The sequence below is a fragment of the Pollicipes pollicipes genome, unplaced genomic scaffold (assembly GCF_011947565.3).
Source record: "Pollicipes pollicipes isolate AB1234 unplaced genomic scaffold, Ppol_2.1 Scaffold_3447;HRSCAF=4054_pilon_pilon_pilon, whole genome shotgun sequence".
Lineage (NCBI taxonomy): Eukaryota > Metazoa > Arthropoda > Thecostraca > Pollicipedomorpha > Pollicipedidae > Pollicipes > Pollicipes pollicipes.
Window position 1 is genome coordinate 37,531,088 of NW_023596297.1, and position 9,364 is coordinate 37,540,451.

The 9,364-nt window shown below is 53.6% G+C and overlaps 1 protein-coding gene across 8 annotated transcripts; it reads left to right on the plus strand.

Annotated features, from left to right (window-relative positions):
• Positions 1–74: 74 nt before the first annotated feature.
• LOC119091906 (zinc finger protein 782) lies at positions 75–7,478 on the plus strand. Of its 8 annotated transcripts, none has more exons than XM_037214826.1 (9): positions 163–199; positions 676–826; positions 3,762–3,933; positions 4,175–4,236; positions 4,472–4,684; positions 5,028–5,124; positions 5,355–5,479; positions 5,997–6,048; positions 6,583–7,478. In XM_037214826.1, exons 2-9 carry the CDS (start codon positions 800–802, stop codon positions 6,987–6,989), a joined length of 1,155 nt encoding a protein of 384 aa, XP_037070721.1. In that variant the 5' UTR covers positions 163–199; positions 676–799; the 3' UTR covers positions 6,990–7,478. The 8 variants fall into 8 exon arrangements, with proteins under 8 accessions (XP_037070724.1, XP_037070721.1, XP_037070719.1 ...); XM_037214824.1 differs by lacking the exon at positions 163–199 and adding an exon at positions 204–239; XM_037214827.1 differs by lacking the exon at positions 163–199 and adding an exon at positions 243–261.
• Positions 7,479–9,364: the final 1,886 nt, after the last annotated feature.

Sequence of the window (9,364 nt, forward strand, 5' to 3'; positions counted from 1 at the left end):
GCTTCAAATAGATTGCCATCATGAAAAGATATATGATGCTATGCAGGGGTTCAAACATAAAGATGAATTTCATAAATAAATTTCAGGGCTCAAAACTGAGGCTTAACATAATGGAACAGGGTTCTGTGTCTAGCAGAGAAGAAGACAAATATTTGGCGTAATATTGGCTTGGAACTCGTCAGCTAGACTTCTGCGTGTGGTAAATATAACAGTACACACCACTACAAACAGATACGGAGGTGGTCTGCGGTGGGGCGCCGCGTGAGCGCAGATGCACTGATTAGTTCAGTTTTTAAACCCTGTAGCCAATACGCAGCTGAAAATAACAAAGGCCGCAATTATGCATGTTGTGGGCTTTCCAGGGGATGCAAATTTTGATTGACGGATAGTTGGCAACTCTGGGCCTTTGTAGGTGCAAGCCTGACACGGGACCCCCTGCTTCAATCTGGCTGAAGTGTCAGTAAGCCCCCAACAATCAAATAAACTCTCCATCATCCAAGGAGCCAGTGATGCTGATATTCAGGATTGACATATCATTGAGAATTGTGGCTAGTGATCAACTGATGAACTTGACTTGCAGGGTAGTCCTGAGATTGGGAAATGGGGATCACATGTCATCAGGATAAGCATTTAGGCTTTTGTGGCTTCCCTGTTACCTCTGGAAATTGCTTGCAGGAGTGAATGCAAATTTTGTAAGCTAAAATATTTCATGAAGTAAGGTGGTTGTATATTAGATAATGGGTGTTACCAAAGTTACCTGTCAATATGCATTGACCACAGCCATGAAGGCTTCACAAGAATGAAGAAACAAGAACACTTGAAAAAGGTTTGTGTAGCAAGCTACTGCAACAGTACAGAGGCATACTAAGAATGAGTTCACACCTTACTTTGCCTTAGAGTGATCAATAATTATAAAATGTCACAAAGTCTGTTGGTCCCAGTCTCATCATGCTCCTGGTCCAGTAGCTAAAAAGTCTCAAATTATAGGTAGATTCAGTGTGGAATGTCATAAATGATGTCTGCCTAGTGCATATCAAGCCTAGGCTTTAACTGTGCAACTGTAATTGATATAACTGGGTTTGCAAGATTATTTGAATCATTGACAACTGATGTGCTGAACAAGTTAGATGGACAAGAGTCCTAGCTGGAGATTTTCTTACTTTTCATTGGTGTCCTCTTGTCACCTCTGAATTGTGTCTTGTCAGTAGTTCATCTGGCAGCAACATACCTCTATGAAACAGCTGATGTGCTGTAACCATGTCTCCTCTGCAAGGGGGTGGACAGCAAAGGCTACTAGAGTAGTCTGAGCCCCTCAGGGCATGGCTGAGGTCTCACTTCATGCATAAGGCATGTAGCTTGTCACTGAACCACTCCAGCCACTCCTGATGCAGTCTGCATAATGGGCCCCAGGTGATGTTGCCATACTCAAAGTAAGAGTGTACTGCAATCTTGAAGAGCAGTGACAGAGTGTAAACAGGGATGTTGGTCAACTACCACCTTACAACTGCCAGCATCTGGTTGATCTTCTAGGTGGCCTCCACCATCTGCACCTGGAATGTGAGCCTATGGTCCATGAAGATCCTGAGGTCCTGGTGGGCTCACTGTGATTGCGGTGCCAATTAAGAAGTAGGTCGGCCTCATGTTGCAATTCCTGATGTGTATTACTTTTCACAGTGGTGCATTAAGAGAAAGCAGCCACTCCTCTGTTCACTTGGCCAGGGCATCAAAGTCTGCCTGTAGATGAAACCTAGCCAGGGACCTCAGGACACAACAGTATATCTTGGTGTCATCCACAAAGATCTTGACCATGCTTCACCCTTGGTCTGGTGGGTTGTTCGCAAAGATTATGAATAGAGTTGGTCCCAGCACTGATCCTTGTGGGGGATGCTGCTGATGACATTGATCCAGTCCAACTTCAAGCCCTGGACCCGCACTCTCTGCATCTGGAGGGTAAGGAATCCGGTGCATCCAGCACAGCAAGTTACATCTCACACCACCATAAGCATGAAACTCAAAGAACAGACACTTATGAGGCCCAGAATCAAGGCGTTGCTGAAGTCCAGGTGTGCCACATCCACCGGCTCTCCATCCTCTGCTGTGGCGCTCCAATCTTCCATGGCTTCTAATAGCTGGGTGATACAAGGCCACTTTGGGACAAACCCATGCTGGGCTGCATGAAGTCGAGACTGAGAAGTGGTTAATCAGGGCATCCCTGGCAATAGATTGGAGTACCTTGGAGGAAACGGCAGTAACACCCATTGGGTGGTAGCTCGCTGGGGAATGTCGGTTACCCTTCTTGAAGATCAGGGCTACTTCACCAATTTTCTACTCTTGGGGAAGCCTTCCAGATGCCAATGGTTTTCGGAAAAGCATGCTCGGGTAGTGCCAGGACGTCTGCAAACTCATGAAGAAGCCTTGGGTGTGCATCATCTGGTCCCGGGGCGCCCGAAGATATCAGTCATCCAGGGGTCATCGAGGCCACCCGCAACCGGCTGCAAAAAGGTTGCAAGGCATCACAGGCACGGCATTAGGCCCGTCTTCCGTGAAAACACTGGCAAAGAATTCACAGACGACTTTGACTTCTCCTTCGTTGCTGCTAGTCAACACTCCATTATCGTCTAGAAGGTCTTCCACCCTGCATGTTGTGCGTAGTCTTGAGTTGGCGTACCTCCAAAAGGCTTTGGGGCTTCTGCTGAGGTCTGCTACCAGTTTCATCTCATACTCTTTCCGAAGGCTTCTGATCAACTTTCTGAGGTCATTGAAACACCGCACAAACTTGGCAAAATGCAGAGCATCCACAGTAGTTCATGTGGAATTTATGCAGGTAATAGGTCTATGTCTCTTGAAGGCAATTTAGTCCAGGCAATCCCAAGAAGAGGTTGGTCATAAGCATCACATACCGGCTCTTTTTAGGTGTTTTTCTTCATGCATAGCTTGCCCCTGCTTGTAAATGGAGAGCAGGATGCCATGAAGTGTTTTTGACAATGTCCCCTTAATAAAATATCCACTACGAATGTATGATCATCATGGATCACTTCATATAAAGGACATTTTTGCTTCAATAAAACTGTCCATGTCACATCAGTTACACGATATGCCTCAGTTTGGGCTTTAATTGAGCATGGGTGCCCTACTGAGGTCAAGGAAATAGAAATAAAATGGAACAAATCACAAGCTCTCCCATAATGCCTGCACTGATTATGCGTGAAGGAAGGCCTTCCAGGTATTCAGAGAACTTCTAAGTTTGTGTATGAGATTCAAAACTATGGTTGCATCATGTCTCATGTCATGTCTTATGTCTTCTGCCTCTGAGAAGGCTCTCCAAAGTCTTCAGGGGATTTAGGGATTTAGGAGGCGAGGAAGCAATGTACAGGACATGCTCAATAATGGTAACCCATCAAGCTGTGAGGGCTCTTGAATTTCTGAATCATTGTTTAATAGACTGAGTCACTGCCAATGTTGTGCCACTGTGCCACAGTTGTGCTGGCGTAGCCTGCGAGGCCACAGTGCTTAGTTGCCATTTGTGTTCTGGAACTTTTTATATATTTGTCCATCATCTGTTTCAGACTTGTGTACAGTCATGATCTATTTTTGCTCCTACAGGCTGTAACCACCTGTGCTATACATGTACATAGATAGACAACAGGGCCAGATGGCATACCTGCAGAGCTCCTGTCATCTTTTCACATCATTGATGAGCTGACCGCATTGAGACGGCGCATTGCCCTGAGTGACAGTATCCCCTGGCGGCCGACCGGCAGAGACCGGCTGTCTTTTATGAGGAGCCGGGCAATGAGGGCCACATGGTACTCAACGTGCCGGAGTCGCTGGCCGGCCGAGACGGCGTCATCCGGCTACGTCAGGTGGCCGCCACCGACGGCAGCGTCCACTACGTGCCGGCCAAGTACCCGGACCACGGGGCCGACTCATCCGGTACGCGGCGGAGACGCTCGGGCCAACACCAGGATCAGGATCAGCCGGCTGTTCCTGGAAATGTGTTGATTGTGTGCAACTTACGGGCATCTGGATCGCCATGATTTTTGGAATGAAGGGACAGCAAATAGGCTGGAAAGCTGTTTTGTCTAGGCTGTCTTTGCTTTATTTTTTTTCTAAAATACTCGTTATTTTCTACGCTGATAACAATTACTGCCCAGTTGACAGTTGCTCTTCACAGAGGAGGACGAAAGAAGCACCAAAAATGCCTCTGAAAATTCTTCTAATGCCTCTACTCAGCAGGTGTGTTAGTGTTGTGCAGTGCCCTGGCCCGGAAAAACATATCCCGGCTTTGCTTTCTTTGCATACTTTACCGCGCTGTGTATTATGCCGTGATCTTGCGAACAAGACTTGGTCAACGCATGCCGTACATTCACGACCGTAAGCCTCCCGTCTGCCCGCGCCGTGCGCGCGCCGCCGCGGTCCTCCCGTGCGGGTCTGCTCGTGCCTCGCTTGACACCGTGCCCGCGTGATGTAGCCGCCGGCGGCGGCCGGCTGGCCGGAGCGGTGCTTCGTGTGCGGCGACTGGGCCGACTCGGGCCTGGTGCCGCTGATCGCCGGCCGGCCGCCGCTGGTGGCGCTGCTGGTGGAGGCGGCCGGCCGAAATCTGCTCGTCGGTCCAGCAGATGGCGCTTGCGCCGTGTGCGCCGGCCTGCTGGCGCGCTGCGACCGGGCCGGCTCCGTCCGACGGGTACGTCTAGCGAGGGGCTCAAGGGGGGGGGGGGGGGGCGGCTAGCACGCTCTCGTGGCGTTACGATGCGGACTCTGGAAAGGAATACAGATGAAAAGTGGCGGCTGTTTGACGCATCTGTATCAGTGCTGTATTCAGTCCGTCATGCTCCAAGAAATAGCCACAGGTCTAACGCGCCCGAACTCTGCCCGCGAGGCCGCGAGTTGCGTGCTGGACGTGTCGCGGCCCGCACGTGCCGCCTCGCGTGCACCAGTCCGTCGTCTCCACCAACAAATGCCGCACCCCGTGTGCAGTCGTGTGGCGGCCCTGTCAGCGCGGTGACGGCGCGCGGTGTCGCCATCAGGACGCGTCGGACCACATCCAGACCACGATGCTGGCCAGGCTGCCGGACGATCGGGCCACCCGTCCCGCCGACGCGGGGACCGGCTCGAGGCCCACGGGTGAGTCTGCCACAGCCCGAGGCACGGGCCGGTCTCAGCGGTGACGGCGGGGCGCGTCGGTGGGGTCGACGGGTGACGGCGCGGCAGTGGGGCCCAGCATGCAGTCCTGATCATCTGCGGCTGTCCAGTTAATTACCAGCCGCGTCGTCTGACCACTGATGTGTCGCCGCAAGCTGTGATGCCGCCCTGTCGTCTTGACTCGGTGCTGCCGCTGTGTTCGGCGTCTTCAGGCGGGCGCTGTCCGACCCTGCTGAGCGGGCCCGGTCAGAGGACGCCCTCCAACGGCAGAGCGGGCTTGAGGACGCCACGACGGCCCTACACCAGGCACGCTCAGCCCCCTGGCGGCCAGCTCCAGGTCAGCGCTCTGTCAGCCATGCCACGCATTGCGGAATGGTGCGACACTGTCGTCGCAAAAGATGGGGTATAATGCCCGGGAATACGTGATGGTTGTAGGAGGTCAAAGCTTTGGCAGCGAACAGTCTAATCCGTGTAAAATAGGGAATGGTTGTAAGAGGTCAAGGCTTCGGTGGCTCGTTCGCCTAGTCGTTTTGGTTTCCCAAAGAGCAGAGCTGGCTTCCAGGTCTGTGGTTGTAACCGAAGTAAGTCGTTACATTTCGTCAGCCATCTGCAGATAAATGTTACTTTGTGAAGCATTGCAGCTGGTCACGAACTTGGACGCGTTGCATTTTTAGACGTTGCCTTTAATATGATGTGCACCTGCCTCAATCAGCTGCAATCATACAGAATCAAACAAGCACACTACTGCCTTCTGTGACATTTTGTTCGTGTGCCTGCCATCTCCTCCTGCTTCTCCTCGGAATGGTGGTGTTGTGGTTATGGCCCGCTCCGTCCTAAGCAGCCCATATTTTCAGGGGACGGCTCTTGCGGCTGGCGGGGTGGCGTTGCAGCCGCCGGTCGTCTCCGGTGAGCATTGGCTGATGCATGACATTAGAGCTCCATGTATTGCCCCTTGCCGTGTTTGGTGGTCAGTCCTAATGCCAGGCCTTCTTCCCGGGCCGGATGTCACAAGTACAAATGTGAGGGAGGCCCTTAAAACCTGCCCTCTGCTGCAGTAAAAAACACTTGGTGGGTGGAATGTGATGTCCTCCATGCGCACTGTCGAGTCACAGGGGACCAACGGAATTATACCACAAGCCAGCAAAAAGTTCAACCTGACATTTCGTTAGGTCAATTTGGGGCTAGTAGGCATGGTACGGCCGTCTGATTTGAAGTATGATTCCACGTATATTTCATGTTGGACTGGCCTTCGTGCCAATGTAGCAGGTGTACCTTTCATATCTAAGCCATCGGGTACGGGACTGCTCGTCTCTTTAATTACGACAGAGACCTTAAGCCGACCGGGGCCGGCGGCCGCGTGCTACCCCGGGCCGTCCGCCCGCCGTTCGGACCGGCCCTGTCTCGTGCCACCGCCGTTACCTCCGCGGCCGCCGCCCCCAGAGCCGGCGCCGGGCCCGCGTTGTCCTGTCTGCCGGCTGCCGTTCCGCTCGGCCGCCACGCTGCGCGGCCACATGAACCGGCACACGGGCCAGCGGCCGCACCGCTGCCCCGACTGTCCGGCCGCCTTCGCCTCCCCCTCGACGCTGTTCATGCACCGGCGCTTCCGCCACACGGGCGAGCGGCCGTACGCCTGCCACGTGTGCGAGCGCCACTTCGCCACGCGCGCCATCCTTCTCGTGCACCGGCGCCGCCACACCGGCGAGCGGCCGTTCAGCTGCCCGCACTGCGTGCGCGCCTACACGAGCCGCAACGCGCTCAGCCAGCACGTGCGCTCGCACGCGCCCGCCGCGCCGGTGACGGAGATCGTGGTGACGGTGAACAGGCGGGCGCACGCGAGCCTTCGGTGAGAAGCGGGCGCCGCGCCGGTGACGGAGATCGTGGTGACTGTGAACAGGCGGGCGCACGCGAGCCTTCGGTGAGAAGCGGGCGCCGCGCCGGTGACGGAGATCGTGGTGACTGTGAACAGGCGGGCGCCCGCGAGCCTTTGGTGAGAAGCGGGCGCCGCGATTGCCAGGTGCGCTGGAAGTTGCGTGGCACGCGGCGCCGGCGGGTTCCTGCGGCGCGCTGTCGACTGGGGGAGGGGGTGGCTTGAAGGAGTGTCGGCCCGCTCGTGTATGTCGGTGACTCTCCGAGGTCGTCGCCGTTCCTCGGCCACGCCCAAGCCTGAACCGGCTTTTTTGCACAACCAATGACCTTTCCATTGCTGTGTCGTCTTAACGCGGAGCAGATTCGGCGGGCCTCGCATGTGCAAGAATGCCTTGTGTTCCGCTTCTCGAGCTGTTTAACGGTGCTTTTCTTGTCCGATTCTGAAAATAAATTCCTATGTAATTGTTGCATCCTTGGACTGTTTGTGTATCCCCTCACCTCAGCTTCGTATTGCCACAAGATAACTGACCGTCATAGCACATCTGGTCACCACGCGAGGACACTGTAATATGTTTAGCAGTGGATTCCCATGACGACCACGACCCCGACATCAGCCAAAATGTTAAAATGTCTCTCACGGCAAGATGTCCGCGCGACATCCAACGCAGCGTACCTCATAAGTCCCTAGAGCATTTAGGGGCTCTAGGAAACATTTGTACGGGTTGTTTGATACGACAGTAAAGTTGTACGGGTAAAATAATTATTCAGCTTTCAGCCACGTACGCGTCAACCCGAATCTTCGGCTTGGGATTCCTGAGATTCGGACCGGGGTCCCTCCCGGTTAGCCCAGTGGTAGAGCGCTTAACTCGTCAAAAGGCCTCGTCGGAAGGCCTCTGTTCACACCCAATAATTTCAAGTAGAGTTCCAGCTGTAATAGCTGTAATGGCTGCAGGTAGAACACAATCCAGGAGTGTCTTCCCTCTTGGAACTCCTGCGATTGCAACTGGGGTCTTACGAGTACTTATAGTTCATTAATAGCACCTAACGATGGTCAGAGCTCGCTGGCCGAAACGTCGTGAGATACTCACACACCAGCAGATGACGATAGCACCAACTGGTTCCATCCATCGGCAGAGTTCAGAGCGTCTCGGTCGAACGGAAAGCCGACCACACTACGGCGACAAATAACCTCAGCCACCTGGATGAATCATGGAGCGATTTATGGGTGGCGTAGGACGAAGCGTGGTTCGAACTACTGCATTCGCCACGCTAGGGATACTGGACTGTCTGGGCACCGTGGAGCTTGGAGGCGGCGGCGCTGGCTGCCACACCGGCTCGACATATAGCGTGATGTACCGTTAGTGATGTCTGGGTATACCGCATCCCAGAAACAGAGTGCTGAAGCTGTGTGAGTAAAGGCCATGCGCGGAGAGCCGCCAAAAGAGCACACCTGAGCCGAGCCTGCCTGTATTGGGAAGATCGAGCGCACAAAGGTCAGCCGCGGGACGGATCGCACCGGCCGCTGAATCCGAACAGAGACAGGTCTTGTTTGCCGTTTACGTACCGCACGACGGTCATCAGTCGCGAAAGAGTACAGCATCAACCCACACTTTCCGAGCATTGACGCCAGTTCTGCGCCCGGCACCTCCACCACGGGCATCGCAGCAGCGGAGACAGCCGCGCTGAGAACCAAGCGCTGTCTACCATGTTTGGTCGACAGGCAGCCGCTGCCCGAATCCGCCCACAACGGACCGCCGAGGGCGCCGTACTGTACTGTTCAATCACATCGCACCTGTCGTGCTCTAGGTGGTCTTAGAAAAAGGCAAAGCGAGTGGTACGCCAAACAGCGAGTACAAAACATAACGCACATATCACGTGGCAGACTTCAGCTTAATGGTGGAGCATGCCCCGCTCGGATTAACGATACCATAAGTACATGGCAGGCTATGATTAACAGGGAAAACCAATGTGCAAAAGAATCACCGTTTTCAGCGTTACAACTCACCACTATATATAAACATACAAAAAGCCGAAATATTCTCGGCCAAAGCAGTCACAGCACAATGTGATAAAACAAAATCCGCTAAGTAGCAACACACCATATGCTTGGCGGAACACAGTCAAATACAGAGACCCTACTGGTTGGATCACATCTCGTGGTCCAAGACATATAGCATACAGCCAGCGTTTACTAGACCTAAGCAGCATACGTCATGTGCACAGGACATATCAGAAAGAGCCACCCGAAACTGTAAGGCTCTGGGTTGCTGGTTGTGCCGCGTTCCAAATAATGCAATCTGACGAACAAACCGCCACGCTCAGGACACGGTCTTTCGCAAAGCGTTTTCCGATATGA

Excerpts from the sequence above, each read along its gene's own strand:
- LOC119091906 (XM_037214826.1), top strand. The coding sequence starts at position 800 with ATGAAGAAACAAGAACACTTGAAAAAG. Across the intron at positions 4,685-5,027 it reads GGGCCGGCTCCGTCCGACGG|GACGCGTCGGACCACATCCA; the intron begins GTACGTCTAGCG and ends TGTCGCCATCAG. Across the intron at positions 6,049-6,582 it reads GCAGCCGCCGGTCGTCTCCG|AGCCGGCGCCGGGCCCGCGT; the intron begins GTGAGCATTGGC and ends CGCCGCCCCCAG.